Genomic DNA, 27,528 nt, shown 5'->3' with positions numbered 1-27,528 from the left:
TAGAGGCTCTGTATGGGATAAGAGCGGATTTCTGGCTTCAGACTACTAATATACTCCCCTTTCGGATATTATTAACGGACGCGCAGTCAGTGCAAGAAAAAGATGTCAAAATGAAAATGAGAGACTGAAAACAGTACTGTAGTTAGGTAGTACTGCACGTTTGGATCGAAATTTTTTCTACAATGTAGAATTTGATTAAACTCTGATTTTTCAAAACTTCAGAATATACCTAGAAAATTCAGCAAATAAAAAAGATAGGGTCGTGTGCTTGATTTTTTGCTAGACTGATTTGAAAAAATCAGAACTCACGCAATTTTACATAATGGAAGTCTATGGGAAAATCATAACTTTCATAATGTTTTCGCGAATATAATTTTTCCTACAATGCAGAATTTAATGAAACTTCCCACAGTTGGAAATAAACATATGGCCTATAGTGTGGTGAAGTAAAATGTATAGGTCCGTGTGCTTAATTTTGAGATATTTGAACATGATAAAAGTGAACCGCACTTTTCATGCTAATTTTAAGACATTATTTTGAATTTTTAACGTGTCAGATGTTTTACTATCATATTTTAACTTTAGAAAGATAGTAACAGTGCCATTGTAATAAATTTACTCATATAGGTTGTTATTAATTCATAAAATGATTTTCATTTCCGTACGCCGAATCAAGGCTTTATTTCACGTTTTCCAGATGACGTTACGCCATCACTTTCGGTTTATCTAACGTGCAGAACTATGAATCGATCTAATTGCTATTCTTTGTATCATTTTTATTTTACTGATATTGAGTTTAGCGAAGGGCGACCATATTCAGGCGGTAGGACGTAAATGGTGTCTTTCGGTGGTTTAAGTGAGAAAATTGTGCCTATTGGGTAAATATGGCGTATTCTGTTGACAAATCTACCCTAGGGCGGATATTTTGCCAAGTATGTGAGCTTTTCTTTTACTTTGCAAACATTGCATGCGTGCATTCTGTGACTATGCTATTTATCTCCTCCCGACAATTTACCCTAAGTCTCTACCTGGCGCCTTAAAAATGTTATTGAACGCCTTACACGGAGATAAATAGTTCATGTCCTGCTCAATTCCACTTTTCGTGCGATTTTTGTAAAAGACAGTTCACGTTCGATCAAACTTATGAAAGCCAAGGCGTTAGAATTATTAATTCTTACTTACGACTTCATAGCACAAGTGCAAGAACCTTTAATTGCCTATTTTTATTGTTTAAGCCGATTTCAGTATCTTACGGGGAACTTTAAAACAATTTGGTCTCTATTCGGGTCACTCTGTACTGCGTTAGAGTTACTTTTATGATACCATTCCAATGTACAAGGAAAGTCGTCACAAAACATTTCGATAGCAGAACCGATTTTAGTTCTGACGTTTTATATTTGCAAGCTAGCAGTTCATAAGACAATTTAACAAAGGATGATTTATTTTATTGTATTGTATTGAATTACAGAAAATGTGCGTAAATGTAAGTACATGCTATAAAATGCAATCAGTAATTGTGAATAGAGGTCCAATGTTACAAGCACTAAACCCGTAACAGGGAAACGGCACTTAAATGTTTCCGACAGAACATCACGGTACGTGGTTATCAAAATTTACTATTCTAACGCGTAAATCAAAATTACTGATTGCATTTAGCATGTACCTACATTTGTTGTTGTTAATATGTTACCGTTTCAAGGATCATGCCATACAATATGTAATTTTTATTCCGTGAAATGTTAAGAACCTGGCATTTATTTGGGTTACAAGTAGTGCATTTCTATTTTCCCATTTCTGTAGAGTGTAAAGAGCTTGTTGTGCCCTTTCATCAGCAAAGATTCGGACCTGGGATTTAATATGATCAGATAAATCATAAATATGTAGAAGAAAGAGGAGAGCCATTAGAACACAGTCCTGGGGCACACCAGATGTTACAAGAACTTCAAAACAGCTCTCGCCCTCGAGAACAACCATATGAGTTCTGCCTATTAAGAAGGAACGAACCCAGTCAAGATTAGTACCATGCTCATAAAATTTGTAAAGTAGTTTAGTGTGACTAACTTTGTCAAAAGTCTTGTTAAAGTCAAGGAGAAAAAGCTCTGACTGCTGGTCACCAACAAGACTTCTGGCTTCTGGCTAGATCATCAACCAATCAAAGGAGTTGCGTTTCACATTAGCAACGCTCTCTGAAACTATTTTGTAGTTCATATAGAATGTTGTACCTGGTAGAGATGTCTGACATGGAGGGATACTTATTTTTAAGATAAAAAGGCAGTTCAGAACCATGCAGTTTGTTCTTGATAGTATGCACACAGGACTGTCCGAGAGAGAGAAAGCGGGGGAAAAGAAACAGCATAAAAGAAAAGAAATATTTTTGGTAACATGACACGACTGAATCAAATTCAGCGCGAGCGCGCAATTGCGATGATGCAATACGACAGACGCTCAGAAGATATAGCCAGATTGTTTGGTTGTACTAAAGCTACCATAAATTCATTACGCAGACGCTTCCAACATACTGGCAGTACCTCTGACAGACCACGCTGAGATAGCCCACGTATGACGACGCAGGCTGACGACAATTTCATCAGGGTGACGTCTCTGAGAAACCGATTCCAACCAGCCACCGTCACGGCTGCAACACAGGCAGGCAGGTTAGCGCAGATTCCATACGCAGGAGGCTTCGTATGTATGGTTTCCGTCCGAGACGACCATACCGTCGCCCAGTGTTAACTCAGAGACATCGAAGAGCACGTTTGGCATGGGCCCAACGTCATCAACGGTGAAGGCGTGCCGACTGGAATATGGTGATATTCAGGGACGAGACACGTATCCGGTTGCGTCAGGCTGATGGGAGAACCAGAGTGTTCAGAAGAATAGGAGAACGCTTTGCTGACACTTGTGTTGAAGAGACGGACCGTTTTGGTGGAGGAAGCGTGATGGTTTGGGGCGGCATTTGTGGTGGTCAAAAAACGCCACTTGTCGTCATCAACGGCAATTTGACGGCACATCGTTACAGGGACGATGTACTAGCACCGGCGCTGATTCCTTTTATCAGCCGTAATGAGCCAAGCCTTACCTTTCAACAAGACAATGCAAGACAACATACTGCGCGTCTAACACGACAGTACCTACAAGGACAAAACGTTAACCTAATGGATTGGCCCGCATGTTCTCCTGATATGTCGCCGATTGAACATATCTGGGATGAACTGAAATGTAGAGTTAGACGCAACCATCATCCTCAAACGATTCCTGCGTTGCAGCAAGCGGTGCTCCAGGAATGGACAAACATTCCCGCACAGATTATACTACGTTACGTAAATTCCATGCGTCGACGTATCCAATCACTCATCAGAGCAAATGGTGGACATACCCCGTATTAGAGAACAGCGTACAGACAGACACATGAAATGTGTTACATGGAAAACTGTTACATTTATGTGTTAAATTCTATAGAAATTTTGGGATTTTTGTGTTTGACGGTTGTTACATTTAAATTATCACAGTGACGTTAACACGTGATCAATTCTAATGAAATTTGGAGGAATTAATTTGAATGAATTGCTTTTTAATTTGTTTTAGGAAATATTGTGGTTTTATTATTACAGTGTTAATAAATAGAGTATATACCCCGAGGATAGTTTCTTTTGCTGTTCAGTATATATAAAGATATAATAACCCTGATACCACGTCACTTTAATATAATTCTAAAGACATAAAATGGACATTTCTAAGCAAAAATGTACCGTTTTAAAAAGCAAAACAATACTTGTACAGTTTTAGGCATTTAAATAGATATATATATTTTTAAATTCCCACACAACTATGTTTGAGGTGCGTGGGTGAGGAGTTTGATATACAGGAATCATCTTTTCAAGTGCGTCTATTCCCTTCCATCCATTCCTGTCCCATTTCAGAACCAGTACAGATAGCATGTTGGAACTAAAAATATATTTGTAGGAACATAAGACAAGTTCCAAAACCAGGTCCCATAACTCTGACTTTTGTTTTGACAAAAATGTCTGCCCTTTTTCCATCATTTACATTTCTTTTGATATTTCTGAAATCTAGTTATGTACACATGTATTTGACTGAAATTTCATTATGAAACCAATGAAATCATTATGTAAGTTTATACACCAAATTCCATAACTCTGTCCTATATTTGAACAAAAGAAACAACAACAACAACATATTCTCATTTTAGAAATGTGACAAAATTAATATTTTCTTTGAACATCTCTGAATCTAATGGAAGTATAACATTGGAACTTCAAAAGAGGATGAAAGAATCATTAGTCAAGTTCAAGTTCAGATATCAGTTCCAATTACTCTGACTTTTGTTTTCACAAAAGTATTTCCCCTTAATTTTCTCTTTGAAAATGACAAAAAAATGACATTTAATATTTCTAAAACCTATTCATGCATGTGAAGGAAACTTCACACAAACTTTAAAGTTAACATGTCAACTTCCATAACTATTCCATTTACCAGGTCTCATAATTCTGAATTTCAATTTTGGCCAAAATTACTTCCATTTTTTGCACTTTGGAAATGCCCTTAAAGTGCTAATACTCTTAACAAAACCTATGCATCTCACACCATGTGGAACTCTTTGTTTTCTTTTGACTTGACAAAATTACTCCCCGTTTTTTGACTTTTAATATTTGCATTGGCAAAATCATTGTTTTCGTTAAATAGCTATGAAACAAAACTGTCCTTAAGGTGCTATTTCTTTTAGTAAAACCTACTCATCTTCTTACAATTTTGAATCATAATGTACATTTTAAGTCAAGTTTCATGTGAACTGTATGCTTTGTTTTGACCAATGACTGTTTAACATGCGTTGCATTTTGGAAAAGCACACATTGCTCTTCTCCCCGTTCAAATATATTGCGTCTAAGTTCTTAAGAATCACTGACCAGAGTTTTCCTTAAGTAGCACTGAAACCAATGGAAGTTTTTTATTTGGATTTTACATAAATCTACAGGTTCATGAGGAAGTTGAGCAAACAGGTCCCATAACTCAGATCATCTCCCCTTCTAATTGTACTTAATTTTTCATATTTTTTAACATTTAAAAGAATGGCATATCTATTGAAGGGGATTTAATGAATTGAAGGGGCGGACAGAAGAGAAGCATAACTCAGTTATAACTGTTTATTGCATTTTTGTTGTTGTGTAAAAGAACTTTTATACTTACATTTTCACATTTAAGATTTAAGACATTATCTTTAAGGCCAACGAAGGGAATTCAATTCGTTTGACAATAGATTTCATTTTACATGTACAAATAATATATTCATGATATTTCCCACAATTCTAAAATTATATCACAAAATTTATCAAAGTCCTGTAATGCAACGATCTAAAATTTTATTAATTATAAGACCTCTACCCACTTTTTTTTTTTTTTAAAAAAGGTCACAAACTATGCTTGAGCGTGTTGTTTTTATTATTTTAAAACGCGCAGATAACATTGAAGAGGACGCAGAGGTGTAGATGATACATGGTCATATAATAATATATAACCCAGTTTGTTTCTATGATATTATAAGAAATAGAAGTCATTTTGCTGTTTACGTGATTTTTGTGGTCTGTAACGAATGAGAAGGCGTGACCGTGACCCCAGTGAGGCTTGAACGCACGACACCCGGGATGAGCGGCTGATACCTTAATCACATGACTATCACTCCATTTAAAAAGTTGGTTGAGGTAGTAAAATGATACCACAACACAATTAATTTTGTTGAACAGTGAATGATTGGCAGCACATTTTTCTAAATGTGTAATGAATTTCATAAATACACATTTATAACTTACGGAAGATAATTTTTAAAATATCTAGGGGAATTAGAAGTTTCAAATAACAATTTTTCATTTCATATGTTGGGATATTTCTTATTTGATTTGATCAAAGATGAAAAGCAACATGTGAAATTTAAAAAACGGTCAAAACCTTCAAATTGACAATTTATATATAAGAAAAAAATGACATTTTTGTAATACATCGGCTAGTTCCTGTTCTTCCTTTTAAATTGAAATTATTTTAATCTTAGTCAGTATATATTGTTTTATTAAAAAAGAAATAAAAGTAGATTTTAAATACTTCTCATTCTCACCCATTAGAGGTTTGTAGCATCCCCTAGGTCTACGAAACAGATCGAGAAACACGGTCAACGTCTTGTATGTGAGAATGTCACTCTTTGTTTGAAATAGTTTAGCTTATGCAATGGTGCGCTGGTACAGTGAACAGTGACAATCGGCAATTTCTGTGGTATTGTCGTCTGTTATTTCTGAATAAGGTCAGTAATTCGGTCGAACATTTGCGTCCGTGGTTTAGTTTAAACACAAATTGACTTGATTACAACAGAGATATTTACATTAACAATGATACAATCGATTTGAAAAGGGATACGACCGAAAGCCTAGCTTATAGATGTTTAATTTTCTCCCGACTGAAGTTAAAATACTAATGCATCTGACGGTTAAGTATTTAATGTTTGAAATATGATTTTACCAACGATCAAATGAATTTTCAAAAGAAGGAATAGGGAGACGATTACATTTGATTTGGATTAACGAATGCTGGAAGCGAACTAATATGTTGTCTCATGGAAAGCGTCTACTGTCCCTTATGAAATTTTGAACAGCGAGAAATATTTCATTGTTAGTGTTTTCACTAAGATTTGGATCACCATGCAACAACGTATATATAGAGCGTGACTGTACATAGGTTAGAGATTTTTTGGAAACAAAGCTCTGAGAAATGATGGTTACTTTCTATAAGGTCACAATGACAGAGAGGTGAGGGAGAAATGTTTTTCCTGTGTAAGTGTTTGTTTAGGGAACTGCACTCATTGCGTAACCAAGCATGATGAATTTGCCATTTCCTCGATCCTATGTAAAAGTTGGGAGTTTGATCCCTAACAGCACTAAACTCTTTTTTTTTTCTTTTTTTTTTTAATTTCACTAGTTTTATTTTTTATTGTATTTATCATGAATTTTTCAAATATTGTAACAAAAACCATTCATATGAACTTTTAACAAATGTTTTGTTTTAATGTCAGGTTCCAATGTACTGCCTGCACAGTAGATATAACTTTAAAAAAGTTTTGGGTCCAAATTAACAGGCGTTGAATTTCGGAAAAGCACACATTGCTCTTCTCCCCTTTCACATATATTGCATCCACGTTCTTAAGAATCACTGGCCAGAGTTTTACACTTGTAAAAAACTGTTGGCTATACAAATGAGAATAAACATTAAAATGGAGCTAAAAGATTAACCTTAAAAAGCCCTTGCTTTTTAGCATTTCAGTAACTTAAACAAGGGTTTTCGAGAATTTCGGCGAACAGTCTTTTTGTCTGAGTAAAATTCTAATCAGTAATTAAAAAAAAAAAGAGGTTTGTCTTTGAATTTAAAACAAACGTTGTGCATGTAAATGGATGTTCGTCATTCTCCCATACCAGACGTCTATACCGTAGCAGAATTTTTGGTAGAAATTTGGCCCAATTCTTCCTTCCAAAAAGAACGTAATTTGACATTAATGACATAAAAAGAATTACAATAGGCATTGTCTATGATCCCATTACGTAAATTCTGATTTAAATAAATGTTGGAATTGGAACATAAAATATTAATACATTAGATCTTCATTTAGTCCGAAAAGAGACACAATTTTTTCCAAAAAGAACGTAATTTGACAATTATGACATTAAAAAGAATTACAATGGGCATTGTCTATGATCCCATTACGTAAATTCTGATTTATATAAATGTTGGAATTGGAACATAAAATATTAATACATTAGGTCTTCATTTAGTCCGAAAAGAGACACAGTTTTTTTAATTAGGATATAGGCCTGTTATATAGATTCTGTTAGGTTAAAAAATTCACAGGCCAAGCTTTTAAATTTGAAGCATTTATTATTAGTGACTGGTTTAGAACTATGATAGTAAATTATGTAGAATTATTGATACTGTATGTTTCAATACGAATAAAAGAAATTATCCAAACACGTTTTTCTCTCCATCTTGGTGCAGATATATAGCTACACCGTACTTTATTTTGTTTAGAATATTTGTCAAGTGTTCAAATGTCGAGATTTAATTTTAATGCAGTCTAGAACATAACAGGTTTATACATCATGTATTGCTTTCAGAAATTATGGGTTATCATTAATATAGTTTATTGTAATAATAGAACATAAACTTCCTAAAACAGATCCATAATTCAAGATATTTGCTGCCATTGCAATAACACCACTTCTTTATTTTTTATGCGACACTGGTGATTTTTCAAGGGAGCTTTGCCTTTTATGATGCACCTATAATTCCATTTTAGTTTTTTATGCGTTTTATGCTAGAATAGCATTAGCGCATGTTCATTCTTCAGAATCCCTCGAGAATCGTTGGTATTCTCGCACTACCGGGCTCGGGCACCAACGAATCCCTCGGGATTCTGCAGATGTTATAACACGAAAAAACATGCATTATCCCTATATTCTGCATAAAATGAGACGGTTTTCATGTTTATACTCCAACTGAAAGAAGGATTTCATTATGCGGACAAGAGCAAATATGCACCATTTTTAGGGTAGCAGACCACAACTGACTGGCATTTCACTAGGAACTATTCACCCCCTATTTTCCTTCATTTTTTTGTTAATTTATGATAGAACTTTCTTGAAAAGTAGGTGTAGGGAAAGGTGGTATTCTATAAAGATACGTAAAGACGATCTGAAGTTGTCGTTTTAAAGTGAAACAAAGAATGTATGCATGTATCTATTACTGCTTGACGCCCATTTCGGGTATAACTAGCAGGTGCGCGTCTGTGCCAGAATAAACGTTAAAAGAATGACAATAAGACGTCAAAGGAATATACTGTAAGATAAAGCTGTATTAACAAGAATAAAATCAGGATAAAAACAGGTTGTGGTCATTTAGTAGTAGTGCGATGCGTTAACAGCCTGTCTGAAACGTTCAGGGTCAGGCTGATTAACGATCAGGTGTGGCAGTTGATTCTATATGGTAACGGTTTATGGAAAGAATGAGAAATTGAAAACATTATTTTTGTATGGATCTGCCTGAGAGAATGGTCGTACATATGACGAGTTCGTCTCAATGGCTGTACTAGATACGGAGGGATTGGAATAGCTACATGACCATGAGCGATTTTGTGGAACATGAAAAGTCTAGCAATCGTCCGTCTGTCCTTGAGTGTCTGCCAACTAAGATCATTTAACATGTTTGTTACACTATCATAGTTTGAATATTGACCCTTTACCCACCTGACTGCTCTTGTTTGTACCATTTCTATCTTGTGTATGTTTCTGTGTGTGTGTGGTGACCATACCGGTCCGTAGAGGCATACTCTAAGTGTGGTCTAACTAGAGTTTTAAAGGAGGTTTCTTTAATAGTTTGGTATTTGACCGGAAGGTTTCTGCGTAGGAAACCAAGTGATTTGTTTGCATTGTTTGTGATTCTATCTACATGTGTATTCCAGGAGAGATCATTTGCTATGTCAACACCTACATACTTTGCACTGGAGACCGCTTCTAGGATTTGACCATGTAATATGTAATTGTGTGTAAATTTCTTTCTGTTTCTTGTTAAGAAGGATTTGAATTACTGACTTTCAACCTTGATTACTGCTATATATCCACAAATAAAATGATTCCACCCATATCACCCCAAGGATGATAAGAATATAATTTTAGGGGACACATGCCTATATTATTCTGTCGTATGTATATACACTATCCCTTTACGAACCCCACAATTTGATTGGCTACTGACGGACGAGCCCCTACTTGTCGTGCAAGGTAAATAAAACGCCTGTAAGTTGCTTGGTAGGCAAATCTAGCAAAACGATCGGAATTATACGCAAAGGTAGCCCTTTACATTGCTAATTTTGTACTGTTTTGTAGTTAAGTAGCATTATCGAACAATGCACCTATGTTGTCATGCAGCTATATGCTGCATAATTAAGTGTCGAATTAAGTGTGAAGATTCGTACTTGATTATTTTCGCTCTTGATAACTTAGTACATGTATCCGTTCTTGTATCAGGTTTATGTTGTCAACCCTGATTATATGTTCATATATTTAGACCTAACTGCAGTATATACTGTAAGGCTACATATTTTACTATACAGTAAGCAAATGACTTGCATTATTAATAATTTTATGGGGTTGGAGACAGCTATTCAGTGTAATTTGCAGGGCATCTATGACATGATGAAAGATTGTTGCAAATGAGTGTTTATTCCAATAAAATGGCATTGTGAGGTGAACAGATCTATGTCTATCACAGAAATTCAGAATACTCTGTGAAACATGCTGATTGTCTGACGGAGGAGTAAGTCATGAACAGTTGTTAAATGGTGTAGATGTTAAAGCAGATAGGTTAGTCAGCCCTGACAGTTTAAAGGTGTCCAAAGCCTGGGCTATGGTGACATGCTCTTGGAGTTGATTTCCAAGTTTGATGCCTGCTGGAAAGAACTGGAAATCAAGTACAGCCTACTGTGGAAAGTGCAGATGGATGGAGATTAGTAACTGTTGGGATTTCCACAAGGTCATGAATGATTACTGTTCAGTTGTCAGAACTCTATTTCCTCTGTTGCAGTGCTTAATTCCCATCCTAAGTTGTTGATCATTTTGCTTGAGCTGCTGTCACCCTTGACAAATCATGTACCATTTCCAGCTTTTATGTGTTTCTGCTAGTGTTGATGATCCATGTGGCTGATCCTCATTCAAGGATGGGTCTTAATTACTTGGCTTGCATAACAATCTGCTTTTGAAGTATTTGAACATCTGGCAAAGTTATGCAGTAAGAAGCCTTGACTGTTGTTGACCTTTTTGCAGCTTGAGCCATTGTGGGTTGTCTGAAAATTCAATGCTATTGTGAGAATAGGCATCTTCCCATTCATCTTCCTCCAGTCCAGCAAAGAAATTTTGTAGTTTAATTATCAGTTGCAGGTAGCATGAGTGTCCCTTGTGGAAGCCTAGTTACATGTTGGAAAGGACGTTAAAGGAGTCTTAGTGTCTCATAATCTGACCGTAAATAACATTTAAGCATAAAAGTTTACTTCCTGTCTACATATAATAGGACAGTTTCCAAGCCCTGTTATCTAAATGAACCAAATTTTTATTGCAGATGATAAAAAGATTGGATCTATTGATTACCACTTGGCACTGCATTTTTAGCTAACTATACAACAGTCAGGGGTGTAACTGTTTCAAGTTATCGCAGTTTATAAACCATTTGAGTTATTGCTTTTTCTTTCATAACTTGTTTCAGTTATCATGAAGTATTAAAAAGCCCTCCTGTGCCAATTCCTATTTTGAATGCATTGTGACTAATTATTTCCTGAATCCTTGACCTTTAATCTTTCCAGCTATGCAGTAAAAATTTTTACGCAAGGCTGAAAAAGGTTTATGCAAGAGTTTTAAGGTATTTCTGCATGTTTTGATCGAAATTTTTTCTACTATGTAGAATTTGATTAAACTCTGATTTTTCAAAACTTCAGAATATACCTAGAAAATTCAGCAAATAAAAAAGATAGGGTTGTGTGCTTGATTATTTGCTAGACTGATTTGAAAAATATGGACCTCAAGCAATATTTCATAATAGGAGTCAATGGGAAAATCATAACTTTCATAACATTTTCGCGAACAGAAATTTTTCTACAATGTAGATTTTGATGAAACTTCTCACAGTTGTAAATAAACATATGACCCATAATTTGGTGAAATAAAATGTATAGGTCCGCATGCTTACTTTTGAGGTATTTGACCAAGATCAAGGTAAACCGGACATTTCACGCTAATTTTAAGACATTTTTTATATTTCTTTAATGTGTCATATGTTTTAATATCATATTTTGACTTTAGAAATATAGTAACAGTGTCATTGTAATAAATTTACTCACTGGTTTCAATTAAATCATAAAATTATTTTCATTTCCGTACGCCGAATTCAGGCTTTATTCTACGTTTTCCGGATAAATGACGTTATGCCATCACTTCCGGTTTATCAGATGTGCAGAACTACCTTAAAGCTATAAAACTCTTAACATCCCATTATGCTTATCGGGTCATGATCAGACTAAAAGAGAATTTGATTAACCACAGTTTGCTACTAATTTCACTATTAAGGTCACTTTCTGAAAACAGCAAAAAGACTTTTTTATCAACTTACCTGAGTTAACTATATTTTATAACTAATACAGGTTATAAAATGCTTGAAAAAGTAACTGAAATAGGTTACATAACTTAAAACAGTTACACCCCTGACTGTACAAAGTATTGAGAGCTGTCCTACTCAACCCGGTGTTGGCATCCTTCTGCCTCTGCACCTTGGGTAAAGTTCTAAAGCACTTTCTCTTTATCTCTGTAATTACTTGATAGATTAATTTCAAACTTAAAATAGTTATTCTTCATCATCACCCACATCATATGACACAAGTGCACTTTCACTCTGTCTCAGTTATTACTAAACGGATTTGATTCAGACTTAAAGTACTTGTTCCACATTATCACCCACATCATATCATTCATATGACATAAGTTCCACAACTCTGGCACCAATTTTTCATGAATTATGTCCCTTTTTACTTAGAATTTACGGTTAATTTTGATGCATTTTCACTATATATCTGTTATTACAGAAAGGATTTGATTCAGACTTTAAATAGTTGTTCCTCGTCATCATCATGCATATCATATTACACAAGAGCTGTAACTCTTGCACCAGTATTTCATCAATTATCCCCCTTTTTACTTAAGATTTCAGGCTAAAGTTTTGGTGCTTTATCACTCTATATCTGTTATTACTGAATGGATTTGGTTCAAACGTAAAAAGGTTGTTCCACATCAGTTCCCACATCATTTGACACAATGGCCATAACTCTGGCATCAATATTTTATAAATTAGGCCCCTTTTTACTTAAAAGTTCATGTTAAAGTTTTGATACATTTTCACTCTTATCTAAATTTGTTATTACCAAATGGATTTGATTCAAACTTAAGATAGTAGTTCCACGTCATCACACATATCATATGACACAAGGGGCATAACTCTTGCACAAATATTTCATGAATAATGCCCTCTTTTTTCTAGAATTTCAGTTTAATTTTGATGTCTTTTCGCCATATATCAGTTGTTACTAAATGGATTTGATTAAAAGCTAAAATTGGCATTTCACACTATCACTTACACCATATGACTCAAATCCATAATGCTGGCACTATTATGTTATGAGTTATGTCTTCTTTTTACTTAACCTTTAGCATGCTAGATAAATTGTCGTCTGCTGGAAATGTCGTCTGCTAAAATTGTAAAGTTCATTCAATTTGCTCCAAAATTGGAAGAAATATTGTCAGAGTAGCAAACAGTTTGGAACCTGATCAGACGCCGATTTAATCGGCGTCTGATCTGGTTCCAAGCTGTTTGCAAAGGCTGTTAAATTCGTCTGCAGCAGGCTAAGGGTTAATTAGAATTTCAGGTTCAAGTTGTGATGCACTTTTGCTGTATCTCAGTTATCACTAAATTTATTTGAATTGGTCTCAAAATAGTTATTCCACATATGAGTCACATGATATGACACATGGTTTATTACTCTTGCAGAAATTTTCCATGAATTATGTCCCTTTTATACTCATTTAATATTTTAATACACTTTATCTCTATCTCTGTTATTACGTAAAACATTTGACACAGTATTAAGCTATTGTCCAATCCATATTGGCGTCATTAAACACTTGAGTGACAGCTCCAGCTTCCACAGTTGTGCCCTATCACCGAAAAAGTCGAGCATGCTGTCTTCTGTGACAGCTCTTGGGGGTATATGTAAGAAATCTTAATTAAAAAGGAAGAAATTCAAGAAGACATGCAGACTGAATCAGATTTACTACTGTTGTTTTTGATAGAATAAGCAATGGCATGTTTATTGTTTTTATTATTCAGATGCCACCAAAGCGTAAAGCTACTGGCGGGGCTGCCAAGGGCGGTAAGAAGGCCAAGAAGGAGGAACCAGCCCCTGCAACTCCACAGAATATGAAAGATGCAGCAGCTGCATTAAAAGCTGAAGATAAAAAGACAGGAGGGAAGAAATCTCATAAAATTGACTCTTATTGTCCATTAACAAGCCTTTTTGCACAGGTTTGTTTAATTACTCTTTGCTGATATTAGTTCATATCTAGCTGGTATTAATTGATAATATATTAGTTAATGTGTGCAGAAGGCAGAGGAGGTATTACTCCTGCCTGGCCAAAACCATGAACATAAAACCTTTAGATTGAGCAGCTGGTATCTCCATACTTTAATTTTGTTGAAGTTTACTACGTATTTAGAATGATTATTGGTTAAATGAAGCTTTGTCTTGTTTGTTCAGATGATTCTGTTGGACTTTGCCTTGGGACAGCCTGAGCTGACAGACAGAAAACATCTTGTAAACAGCTCATGTTCAGACTTGGTAAAAAGCATCAAGTATAGCTGTGAAACTTTGGGCCCTTATTGTCCATTGATGATTTAAAACTTCCAAGTAAACTGAGAATATTCAGCAGAATTATCATGAATAAATTTATACCTTGAGTAGCTTTTTATAACGGAATGATACTGGTTGATGAATAAAAGTTTTAGGTGGTATTTATGTTTGTTGGACTTGTTTTAGGTTGTTGGTGACTATGATTGTATGTTGAACCAGACAAACATTGGCCACAACAACAACAAGTACTATGTGATTCAGGTGATTCAACAGGGAGGCTCATACTATGCATGGAACAGATGGGGCAGAGTGGTAAGTTTATGAGAGATTGAGAGAGAAACTTAGACAGTGGCATTAACAAAGTTTTAGACTGTGGCATGGAAATAGTTTAAGAATGTGGCATTGAGACAGATTTAGACTGTGACATTGAAACAGATTTAGACTGTTGCATTGAGACAGGTTTAGAATATGGCACTGAGACAGGTTTAGACTGTGGCATTGAAACAGGTTTAGACTGTGGCATTGAGACAGGTTTAACTGTGGCATTGAGACAGGTTTAGACTGTGGCATTGAGACAGTTTTAAACTGTGGCATTTAGACAGTTTTAGACTGTGACATTAACTTACTTGAAGTACATCTGTGAAATTAAAATATCTAAGTTTGGTGACATCAATCCGTTGTTAAGCTATGAGTGTGCGTTTAGTGAGGATGAGGTGGTGGTAATTACTAAATTTCATATATAACTTGTGATAGGGATCTAAATGTATGTATTGGATCCTTTTGTTCCTTAAATAAATATCCAACAAAAAAGAAAAGTGAAAAAATGTAATAAAATTACATTGTATTACTTAAATATGATTGACTATTTTAAAACAATTCTTAGATGGTGATTCTGTACAAAAGAAAATGAAACAGAATTTTTATAATATACTGGTACTTTTTCAATAGAAAGAATTGAATTGATGAATTCTTTCATATATATTATGGTTTTGTAGGGTGAAAAGGGAGCTACTGCCATGAAAGGTCCCACTGATTTGGCTAGTGCTGTCAAGGACTTTGAAAAGAAGTTCAAGGATAAAACCAAAAATAATTGGGCTAACAGAGGGTCGTTCGTTCCAGTTAAAGGAAAATATACGCTGATAGAGATGGCAGATGAGGATGAAACAGATGCTCCAGTAAGTTAATTACCATACTGTAAAAGCAGAAATTTTCATGAGGGGTTAATTTTTGCCATATTTGCGAGGCCCTACATCTCATGAAAATTAATCCTTGCATAAATATTTACTAGGGATGGGAACGAATGTTCGAATATTCGAAAATCGGCCGAATATTCGAATATGAAAATCAAACTCGAATATTCGTAAATTAATAAATAGGTTGTTTTTAATAAGTATTGCTGATTGCATGCTAATTCTATTCTGCCGAATAAACGTGTTTGTTTATCGCGTGTCAAAAGATGTCCAATTAACAAGAAAATTGCAATGTATAATAGGTAGGGTCGGGGATTAACAGTTTGCAATAGGCGTAAATGTGGTGCATGTCAAAAATTGTCCAATTAACAAGAAAAATGCAATGCATAATCAGCTAGGGTCATCGTTACGGACTGACAGTTTGCAACAGGCGTAAGTGTGATGCCTTTTTAGCTTTTGTTCTTTTTGTATTGGCACCTGTTTTATGTAACAAATTTTAGATTTTTTATGCCCCCGAAGGGAGGCATATAGTTTTTGAACCGTCTGTCCGTCTGTCAGTCTGTCGGTCTGTCAGTCTGTCGGTCTGTCAGTCTGTCAGTCTGTCCGCAATTTTCGTGTCCGGTCCATATCTTTGTCATCGATGGATGGATTTTCAAATAGCTTGGCATGAATGTGTACCACAGTAAGACGACGTGTCGCGCGCAAGACCCAGGTCCTTAGCTCAAAGGTCAAGGTCACACTTAGACATTAAAGGATAGTGCATTGATGGGCGTGTCCGGTCCATATCTTTGTCAACCATGGATGGATTTTCAAATAACTTGGCATGAATGTGTACCACAGTAAGACGACGTGTCGCGCGCAAGACCCAGGTCCGTAGCTCAAAGGTCAAGGTCACACTTAGACGTTAAAGGTCATTTTTCATGATAGTGCATTGATGGGCGTGTCCGGTCCATATCTTTGTCATTCATGCATGGATTTTAAAATAACTACGCATGAATGTGTGGCACAGTAAGACGACGTGTCGCGCGCAAGACCCATCTCCGTAGGTCAAAGGTCCTAAACTCTAACATCGGCCATAACTACTCATTCAAAGTGCCATCGGGGGCATATGTCATCCTATGGAGACAGCTCTTGTTTTTATAATAAAATGAAGAAATAACTTATGATTGCATACGATCATGATGAAGATGGTTTAAGTCTGCCCTCGTTAAGTTTATCAGCTTTTTACACGTCGATTGAATATTTTCAAAATGGCGGCGGTAATACAACAGCGCGACACGTGACGTGCTTTTTAGCTCACCTGTCACAAAGTGACAAGGTGAGCTTTTGTGATCGCGCGGCGTCCGTCGTCCGTCCGTCCGTCCGTGCGTGCGTGCGTGCGTGCGTCCGTGCGTCCGTAAACTTTTGCTTGTGACCACTCTAGAGGTCACATTTTTCATGGGATCTTTATGAAAATTGGTCAGAATGTTCACCTTGATGATATCTAGGTCAAGTTCGAAACTGGGTCACGTGCCATCAAAAACTAGGTCAGTAGGTCTAAAAATAGAAAAACCTTGTGACCTCTCTAGAGGCCATATATTTCACAAGATCTTCATGAAAATTGGTCAGAATGTTCACCTTGATGATATCTAGGTCAAGTTCGAAACTGGGTCACGTGGGGTCAAAAACTAGGTCAGTAGGTCTAAAAATAGAAAACCCTTGTGACCTCTCTAGAGGCCATATTTTTCATGAGATCTTCATGAATATTGGTCAGAATGTTCACCTTGATGATATCTAGGTCAGGTTCGAAACTGGGTCACGTGGGGTCAAAAACTAGGTCAGTAGGTCTAAAAATAGAAAAACCTTGTGACCTCTCTAGAGGCCATATTTTTCATGAGATCTTCATGAATATTGGTCAGAATGTTCACCTTGATGATATCTAGGTCAAGTTCGATACTGGGTCATGTGGGATCAAAAACTAGGTCAGTAGGTCTAAAAATAGAAAAACCTTGTGACCTCTCTAGAGGCCATGTTTCTCAATGGATCTTCATGAAAATTGGTCAGAATGTTCACCTTGATGATATCTAGGTCAAGTTCGAAACTGGGTCAAGTGCGGTCAAAAACTAGGTCAGTAGGTCTAAAAATAGAAAAACCTTGTGACCTCTCTAGAGGCCATATTTATCAATGGATCTTCATGAAAATTGGTCAGAATGTTCACCTTGATGATATCTAGGTCAAGTTCGAAACTGGGTCACGTGGGGTCAAAAACTAGGTCAGTAGGTCTAAAAATAGAAAAACCTTGTGACCTCTCTAGAGGCCATATTTTTCATGAGATCTTCATGAAAATTGGTCAGAATGTTCACCTTGATGATATCTAGATCAAGTTCGAAACTGGGTCATGTGGGGTTAAAAACTAGGTCAGTAGATCTAAAAATAGAAAAACCTTGTGACCTCTCTGGAGGCCATATTTTTCATGAGATCTTCATGAATATTGGTCAGAAGGTTCATCTTGATGATATCTACGTCAGGTTTGAAACTGGGTCACGTGCGGTCAAAAACTAGGTCAGTAGGTCTAAAAATAGAAAAACCTTGTGACCTCTCTAGAGGCCATATTTCTGTATGGATCTTCATGAAAATTGGTGAGACTGTTCAGCTTGATGATATCTAGGTCAGGTTCGTAACTGGGTCATGTGCCGTCAAAAACTAGGTCAGTAGGTCGAAAAATAGAAAAACCTTATGACCTCTCTAGAGGCCATATTTTTCACGAGATCTCCATGAAAATTGGTGAGAATGTTCACCTTGATGATATCTAGGTCAAGTTTAAAAGTGGGTCACGTGCCTTCAAAAACTAGGTCATTAGGTCAAATAATAGAAAAACCTTGTGACCTCTCTAGAGGCCATATTTTTCAATGGATCTTCATGAAAATTGGTCAGAATTTTTTATCTTGATGATATCTATGTCACATGTGCTGAAAAACTAGGTCACTTTGTCAAATAATAGAAATAAGGACGTCATACTCAGTTCAACACTTGGTCATGTGGGGATAGGTGAGCGATTCAGGACCATCATGGTCCTCTTGTTTTTAGATAAAGTGTGACGGTCTAAATTTTAACCGATTTGAACGTTTTCTTTTTTTTTGTATTTTGAAGGTGATACACTGGATTCGTTAAATATGTTCATGATTATACTGGCAGAATCGTAAAATAAAACGCTAGAGTCGACGGGTTTACCTAGGCAGGGTCGGGTTACCAGAGACAAACATTTTTTAGGCCGATGAAATACGTTTTAAACAACGGAATATATTGTGTATATGCCAGTCACTTAATAAGAATTTAAAGCTTCCATTAAAACAAGCCGAATATCTGAATATATTCGAATATGGCAAATTGAATATTCGAATATTGATTTCAGTATTCGTTCCCATCCCTAATATTTACTATTAGTATAATTCAGATTAAAGTAGGATACCATTTTAACAATTCTGCAAATATTTAACCTCACGAACACACTCAAAATTTCAAATTTGCAAAATATGTGCTTTTACAGTATTTGTTCTGGTATAACAAGATCTAGTTCTTAATACAGAAAAATAAGTCTATACAGAATCTCTCATTTTAATACTGATACAATGTTCAGATCATGTTTGTCTGTCATGGTTTTTGATCCGGAACTAAAGAACACTTTGGCATTCTGTAGTCAGACTTTGAAGGATGACTGCCTGTGATTATAAGTTGATTGGTTTGGTGGTCAGTAGGTCAGAGGTCTTGGTCACAGTGAACTTGTGTCTGAAAAAGTTTTTTATCAATTACTGGAGAGAGCTTTAGCCTACAATAGTCAAAGTTCAATGATTGCCTGTATTCAGGAATTATTGACCCTTATTTTTTGGGGGTTTAAAGTTCAAGTTCACAGCAACCTCACGAGTGAAAGTGATTTCCTGTCAGAAACTAGAGAAGGTTTTAGCCTACAGATGTTAAAGTTCAAAATTAAAATGATGAGATGTAGTCAAGCAGTTTTTGGGGAGGGAATGTCGTCTAAAATGAAGCTGACAGAGACCTTGAAACCAGAAATGGACTCTCAAGCCTATGGTCATCGAAAATTCATAATCTTCTCATAAGTTTGATCATTCTTATCATCACCAAGGTGATCATCAAACCTTTGTTATTCATGTATCGTTGTAGGTACCAACAACAAGCTTTGATGCATCTGGAAAGAAAACAGCTGAGAGCAAACTGGATGAGACTACACAGAAACTGCTGAAACTGCTTTTTGATAATGACATGTTCAGAGACTGCATGAAGAAGTTTGATATAGGTACCCTTTTTGTAGTATTGACAAGCTTTTTAGCTCACCTGTCACATAGTGACAAGGTGAGCTTTTGTGATCGCGTGGCGTCCGTCGTCCGTCCGTCCGTAAACTTTTGCTTGTGACCACTCTAGAGGTCACATTTTTCATGGGATCTTTATGAAAGTTGATCAGAATGTTCACCTTGATGATTTCTAGGTCAAGTTCGAAACTGGGTCACATACCATCCAAAACTAGGTCAGTAGGTCTAAAAATAGAAAAACCTTGTGACCTCTGTAGAGGCCATATATTTCATGAGATCTTCATGAAAATTGGTCAGAACGTTCACCTTGATGATAACTAGGTCAAGTTCGAAACTGGGTAACGTGCCGTCAAAAACTAGGTCAGTAGGTCAAAAAATAGAAAAACCTTGTGACCTCTCTAAAAGCCATATTTTTCATTGGATCAGTATGAAAATTTGTCTGAATGTTCATCTTGATGATATCTAGGTCAAGTTCGAAACTGGGTCATGTGCGGTTAAAAACTAGGTCAGTAGGTCTCAAAATAGAAAAACCTTGTGACCTCTCTAGAGGCCATATATTTCATGAGATCTACATGAAAATTGGTCAGAATGTTAAACTTGATGATATCTAGGTCAAGTTTGAAACTGGGTCACGTGCCTTCAAAAACTAGGTCAGTAGGTCAAATAATAGAAAAACCTTGTGACCTCTCTAGAGGCCATATTTTTCATGGGATCTGTATGAAAATTGGTCTGAATGTTCATCTTGATGATATCTAGGTCAAGTTCGAAAGTGGGTCACGTGCCATCAAAAACTAGGTCAGTAGGTCAAATAATAGAAAAACCTTGCGACCTCTCTAAAGGCCATATTTTTCATGGGATCTGTATGAAAGTTGGTCAGAATGTTCATCTTGATGATATCTAGGTCAAGTTCGAAACAGGGTCATGTGCGGCCAAAAACTAGGTCAGTAGGTCTAAAAATAGAAAAACCTTGTGACCTCTCTAGAGGCCATACTTGTGAATGGATCTCCATAAAAATTGGTCAGAATGTTCATCTTGATGAATGATATCTAGGTCAAATTCGAAAGTGGGTCACGTGCCATCAAAAATTAGTTCAGTAGGTCAAATAATGAAAAAACGTTGTGACCTCTCTAGAGGCCATATTTTTCATGGGATCTGTATGAAAGTTGGTCTGAATGTTTATCTTGATGATATATAGGTCAAGTTTGAAACTGGGTCAACTGCGATCAAAAACTAGGTCAGTAGGTCTTGAAATAGAAAAACTTTGTGACCTCTCTAGAGGCCATACCCTTGAATGGATCTTCATGAAAATTGGTCAGAATGTTCACCTTGATGATATCTAGGTCAAGTTCGAAACTGGGTCACGTACCATAAAAAACTAGGTCAGTAGGTCAAATAATAAAAAAAACCTTGTGACCTCTCTAGAGGCCATACTTTTCATTGGATCTGTATGAAAGTTGGTCAGAATGTTCATCTTGATGATATCGAGATCAAGTTTGAAACTGGGTCAACTGCAGTCAAAAACTAGGTCAGTAGGTCTAAAATTAGAAAAATCTTTTGACCTCTCTAGAGGCCATGTTTTTCAATGGATCTTCATGAAAATTGATCTGAATGTTCACCTTGATGATATCTAGGTCAGTTTCGAAACTGGGTCACGTGCAGTCAAAAACTAGGCCAGTAGGTATAAAAATAGAAAAACGTTGTGACCTCTCTAGAGTCCATATTTTTCATGAGAACTTCATGAAATTTAGTGAGAATGCTCACCTTGATGATATCTAGTTAAAGTTCAAAACAGGGTCACGTACCTTCGAAAACTAGGTCAATAGGTCAAATAATAGAATAACCTTGTGACCTCTCTAGAGACCCTATTTTTCAATTGACCTTCATGAATATTGGTCAGAACTTTTATCTTGATAATATCTAGGTCAAGTTCAAAACTTGGTCACATGAGCTCTAAAACTAGGTCAATATGTCAAATAATAGAAAAAAATGACGTCATACTCAAAACTGGGTCATATGGGAAGAGGTGAGCGATTCAGGACCATCATGGTCCTCTTGTTAACTGCTTCTGTAGCGGTAGTGGTAGACCATCTGCTTTGTGTGCATGAGGTCATGGGTTTTCTTCCTAGCTGTGTCATACATGGTACTAGTAGCTTCCTCTCTTGGTGCTCAATAGTAAGAGGATGGTACTAGGACTTATCAGCCTGGTGTCAGTATAATGTGACTGGGTAGGATACCATGTCATGTTTCTGCAGCACCATAAAGTTGGGCATTGCGCTTAATTTCAGAAATGCTTGAACAGTGGGTGAAGAAAATGCCCTATAAAATTAAAACAAGTTCAGCGGCCTATGTTTTTTCTTCTCTTGTTTGTCTTGAAAACTAATGTTTTTCAAGCTCACAGAGTATGAAAAAATTCTTAGCGTTAGAAAAAATTTAATCGAACATCCTTAAATGATAATTTTGACAAACAAACATTCTTTTAAAATAACTAAAGATTCCAAAATCCAGTGGTTTCAGTTTACAATCAAGCAATGAATTCTGGGAACAAGTTATTTATCAAAGAGAATGGTACTCATGCCAGATGATTTATATACTTTTTGTAACCAAAGCCAGAAACTATAGTTCATTTATTTATGTGACTGACATTTCACAAACATTCTAGCATAATGTCAAGAATTGGATAAGAGGTAAATATAATGTTATATAAACAGGGTGTTCTAAAACAAATATTATTTAGGAAACAGTGTTAGCCAAACTGTCATAAATAAAATAAATATAACATCTAAATATAACATTTACCAAAATAAAGAAAAAATCATCAAGTTTAGAAAAAACCAGATGTCATTGCTTTTCAACATGGAAAAGTATCAAGCACAGCAAACTATGTTTATGATTAAATTTAAGAAAATATAGGGCAGTCATGCAGTGTTATTTGGAGAAGATAGTTATCCCAATAAGCAAAGTAATATGGTAGGGAAAAAACCTGGTCTTGTCATCATACTCCATCTTTCCTTTAATAACACTTGTCCAAAGACTACTTGTACACCTTTTATATGCTTTGAACATAGCTGTTAGATACAACTGACTTGTTTTTCTGCTACAAAACCACATTTACTATTTAATACAAAATTAGAAAGGCAACAAGAGTCTTTCTATATTATATATTTACCACATTTTATTTTCATAACTAATGTTGTAGTTATATTTATTGGAAAACTAATATTCCCTTTTATCCAGATTAAACATTAGTTAAGGGAGACAAATCATCAACATGTGTTAATGAAAATGCTTTTGGGTTAATTCTCTTCTACAGCAGTTCAGCATTATAAAATCTTTTAGCATTGCCATTCCCAAAGATCAATTAGAAAAATGAAACCAGTCGACTGGTTGACTTTCTGTTCATAGAATAAATGCAGTTAGAGATATAGCTGATTTGGAACACCCCTCAAGTTTGTTTCTCTGTGTGTATATGTATATATGCAGTTGAACTTTGTTCACTCGAACTAGGTGAGACCGTCAAAATTTGTTGAGTTATTATCAGTTCAAGCCATTGAATAATATGCATTACTATTAAATCATTAATATTCAAAGGGGACTAATTTTTGTGGATTTCATGGTTGAGTAAATCAACGAAATTTATTCCCAACGAACTAGTAAAATTCCCATTCATTTTATGTTCAAAAGTTGAAATCTATGTATTCATATCCCCACAATATTGCTGTGTAAGTTAACATTAGGGGTACATCATAAAGAGCATAATATAGAACATATCCTTTATAATTAAAAAAGTAAACAAGTCCAATTTTATGCCTACTTCGCAATTTGCTCCAGAAGTTCGGTTTAGTGTTTTATTAGTCGCCAATATATAGACTAATTAGGTACGATATTAAATGAGCTATTAAATTTACTAAATTTTTGTATATCTGATGCACAGGCTGGTCTGTATCCATGCTGGTGGCAAAGCCACTATGTTGATTTTCTCATGGTGCGGCTCATTTCTTTTTTAAAAAGTTTGAAATTTTGCATATAACATTGTAACAAGCTTATGTCAGTAACAACTACATTATATTGGATTAAAACTTCATATGACATCCCTCTAATGCGACGCCCATTTATTACCAAGTTACGGGAAGCTCTGGCTTGAAATTAATTCAAATTGTAGCGCTTATTTCACTTAGAAAATTGGGTTTTAGCTTTGACGTTGCCAGCCATAGTGATATCAGTTGTACTTTATGATGAATTGTAATGAAATATGTATGGCCCTTATTTGACTTTGAAGTTGTTGAATAGTGGAGAGCGCCATCTTGTGGACAGATTTTGCTAAAAATTATAAAAGTAATGCAAAATTAAACATTTTTCATGTGTACTTGCTTCAGATGTAAAGAAAATGCCACTTGGAAAGTTGAGTAAAGGACAAATTGCCAAAGGGTTTGAGGTCTTGGACGAGATTGAAAAAGTGCTGAACAAAAACAGTAAAGCTGGGCTAAATGAGCTCTCATCAAAATTCTACACAGTTATTCCCCATGATTTTGGACGTAGAATTCCCCCTGTGATTAATGATCTGGAAATGCTGAGATCAAAGATGGACATGCTTTTGGTAAGTTCCAACTAAAATATGTTAAAATGTCAGTCACAAAGATCTTAAAAGCGAAACGTATATTATTAAGTTTCTACTGAAGGTGAGAGAGCAAAAATATGTTTGAATTCCAGTTTGAAAGAGCTAAGAGCAAAACATGTGTTAGTAAGTTTCAAGAGGAAAAAGTTTTGTGCAGAAAGTGCTTAGAGTATAAACTATGTAAGGAAGTTTCAGTCAGAAAGTTCTCGAATAATAAAATATGCTAGTATGTCAAAAAGTGCTTGCTAAGAATAAACATTCATGTTATAAACAACTGAGAGCACAAGATGGTTCTTAAGTTTTAATTCAAAACACATCAAAAACATGACTGTGTAACATATATTTGTTGGGCTACTGAGAGCTAAAAATAAATTATGTGATAATTCTGTGCTATAGACAACAGGTAATTTATACTCTAATACAGATGTGGAGAAGTTGTCATTTGATTACTTTACATAATATTAATATATAAAAATCAAGAAAAAAAATTAATTTAATTAATAATAAAAACTGTGCTTAACCTAATAGACAGGTAGGATATTCACTGAAATGGTTTAACTTTTAGCCTGCTGGCACGAGTGATTCTGCCTTTGTAACCAGTGCAGACCAAGATCAGCCTGCACATCCATGCATGCTGATCATAGTCTGTACTGTTCGCTAATCAGTCAGTAAATTTTCAGTGAACACACCTTCGAATAATAAATGGTACTGTCCAAACTGAATGATGGACCAGTCCATTTTTAACCAGGTTTTCAACGAAAACCTGAGTTATAAGATTGGGGTAGATGTCGGTCGGGCGGGCGGGCGGCGGCGGCGGCGTCAAACTGGTGTTTCCGGTCAATAACTTTTGTTTTGGTAAAGATATTTGAATAAAACTTGGTATGTATGTAGCTTATATCAAGACAAAGGCTGGGATTGATTTTGGGGTTTCTGGGGTCAAGGTCAAGGTCACTGTTACTTAAAATAGAAAAAGGGTTTCCGGTCAATAACTTTTGTTTCGGTAAAGATATTTGAATAAAACTTGGTATGTATGTAGCTTATATCAAGACAAAGGCTGGGATTGATTTTGGGGTTTCTGGGGTCAAGGTCAAGGTCACTGTTACTTAAAATAGAAATAGGGTTTCCGGTCAATAACTTAACTTAGGAATGAGCTATCATGATGAAACTTGGTGTATAGAAAACTTATATAAAGTTATAGCTTGGGATTGATTTTGGGGTTTCTGGGATCAAGGTCAAGGTCATTGTTACTAAAAATAGGGTTAGGTTAGGGTTAGGGTTAGCATATCTTCTACATGCATGGAGGGATTTTGATGAAAGTTGGCACAATTGTTCACCATCATGAGACGGAGTGTCATGCGCAAGAACCAGGTCCCTAGGTCTAAGGTCAAGGTCAGACTTAGAGGTCAAAGGATACAAGAATGAAAACTTTGTCCGGAGCATATCTTCTTCATGCATAGAGGGATTTTGATGTAACTTGGCACAATTATACACCATCATGAGACGAAGTGTCTTGCGCAGTTCCCTTCTTTAGAATTACTTCCCTTTGTTGTTACTATAAATAGCTTATATTGTAACTTTTTCATTACTAGACGTAGGGAAAAATCGAGACCACTTTTCTGTAGTACAACATGCATGTTACATCCAATTTTGAGGTGTATTTTGACCAATCTCTACCTGGTAAGGATTTCTGTGTGGACTTACAATTTTTTTTTTGGATTTTTTTTTTTTTTTTTTTTTTTTAAGATTAACTTCCCTTAGTTGTTACTATAAATAACTTATATTGTAACTTTTTTATAATTGACCGTAGGGAAAAACCAAGACCACTTTTCTGTGGTACAACATAGATGTTACTTTCTAATTTTAGGTGTATTTTAAGGTATCTCTACCTGGTAAGGAGTTTTTTTGTGGACTTAGAAAAACAAAAGAATTACAATGATTACTAAACAACCACAAAATTAAAATTACATCTGCAAATACAGGTGCTAGAGTAAAGAAATTTGCTGTGACGGGCGTATATTGTGACATTCTGGCACTCTTGTTTATTCTTATGAAAAGTGTTGAAAACCTGGTTTCGTGGCATTGCCGCGTTTCTTGTAGAAATTTAGCAGGGTAAAGGTTAAATAAACATGTCATTAGTTTCAGGTACTAAATGTGTTGTATGTTTCAGGTTCTTGGTGATATTGAGATTGCACAAAGTATGAAGAAGGAAAAAGACAAGAAAATGGAAGCTGAGGTAGGATTTACTGTATTCAGACTAGTAGTGAAAAATCACTGGTAACATGCCTTACATAAACATCACATTACAATTAATACTAATAGATCTATCGTGAAAGAAAGCAAGTCAGTGCAGTTACTGCATCTGTTATGATTTATATTTAACCCTTACCATGCTAGACAAGATTGATTCTGACTTTGCGACCAGGGTAGATCATGATAAGCCTGCACATCCATGCAGTCTGATTATAATCTGCACTGTTCGCAATTCAGTCAGTATCTTTTTTGGTAAGCACCCCTTTTAACCGTTAATGGTACTGTCCAGATTGAAAGATGGGCAAGTTCATTATAGAAATTTAGCAAGGTAAGTTATGTTAGTGGACCTGTAATGACAGTCAGTAAATTACATATTCTTTTTATGTGATTTTGGCATGCTCTGGCCTTTATAGAAAGCTGTGTACAGTATTTATGTTGGAAAAATGCTGCTGAAATGCCAACAGGAGTATGTAATCACTCGTAAGTTGTTGACTGTCGTTATGGGTGCACTACCTTAATTTGGAAAGTTTAAATCTTTATGCTGTTTCTACAACAAAAATGTATTACCACTGAAGGCAGCTTGGTCCTTAAAGCGGCTGTGTGATTGTACTGTGTCTATATATGGAACAGCTGTTTAGCTCACCTGTCACAAAGTGACAAGGTGAGGTTTTGTGATCGCGC

At 35.7% G+C, this 27,528-nt stretch overlaps 1 protein-coding gene across 2 annotated transcripts in view; it reads left to right on the top strand.

Annotated features, from left to right (window-relative positions):
* Positions 1 to 127: 127 nt before the first annotated feature.
* LOC123529434 (protein mono-ADP-ribosyltransferase PARP3-like) overlaps positions 128 to 27,528 on the top strand; it is a 47,271-nt gene continuing 19,870 nt past the window's right edge. Inside the window, exons 1-7 of one of the 2 annotated variants that reach the window (XM_045309763.2) lie at positions 128 to 146; positions 13,972 to 14,166; positions 14,678 to 14,803; positions 15,487 to 15,666; positions 19,840 to 19,972; positions 24,359 to 24,579; positions 26,765 to 26,830. In XM_045309763.2, coding sequence (XP_045165698.2) covers positions 13,972 to 14,166; positions 14,678 to 14,803; positions 15,487 to 15,666; positions 19,840 to 19,972; positions 24,359 to 24,579; positions 26,765 to 26,830 — 921 coding nt within the window. In that variant the 5' untranslated portion in view covers positions 128 to 146. Of the gene's footprint in view, positions 147 to 9,798; positions 9,895 to 13,971; positions 14,167 to 14,677; positions 14,804 to 15,486; positions 15,667 to 19,839; positions 19,973 to 24,358; positions 24,580 to 26,764; positions 26,831 to 27,528 lie in introns of those variants that run through there. The other variant, XM_045309764.2, reaches the window with a different exon arrangement.

The sequence above is a fragment of the Mercenaria mercenaria genome, chromosome 13 (genome assembly GCF_021730395.1).
Source record: "Mercenaria mercenaria strain notata chromosome 13, MADL_Memer_1, whole genome shotgun sequence".
In the NCBI taxonomy this organism is placed as follows: Eukaryota; Metazoa; Mollusca; class Bivalvia; order Venerida; family Veneridae; genus Mercenaria; species Mercenaria mercenaria.
The sequence above is the reverse complement of the archived record's forward strand: the minus strand, read 5'-3'. Positions and strand labels throughout refer to the sequence as shown.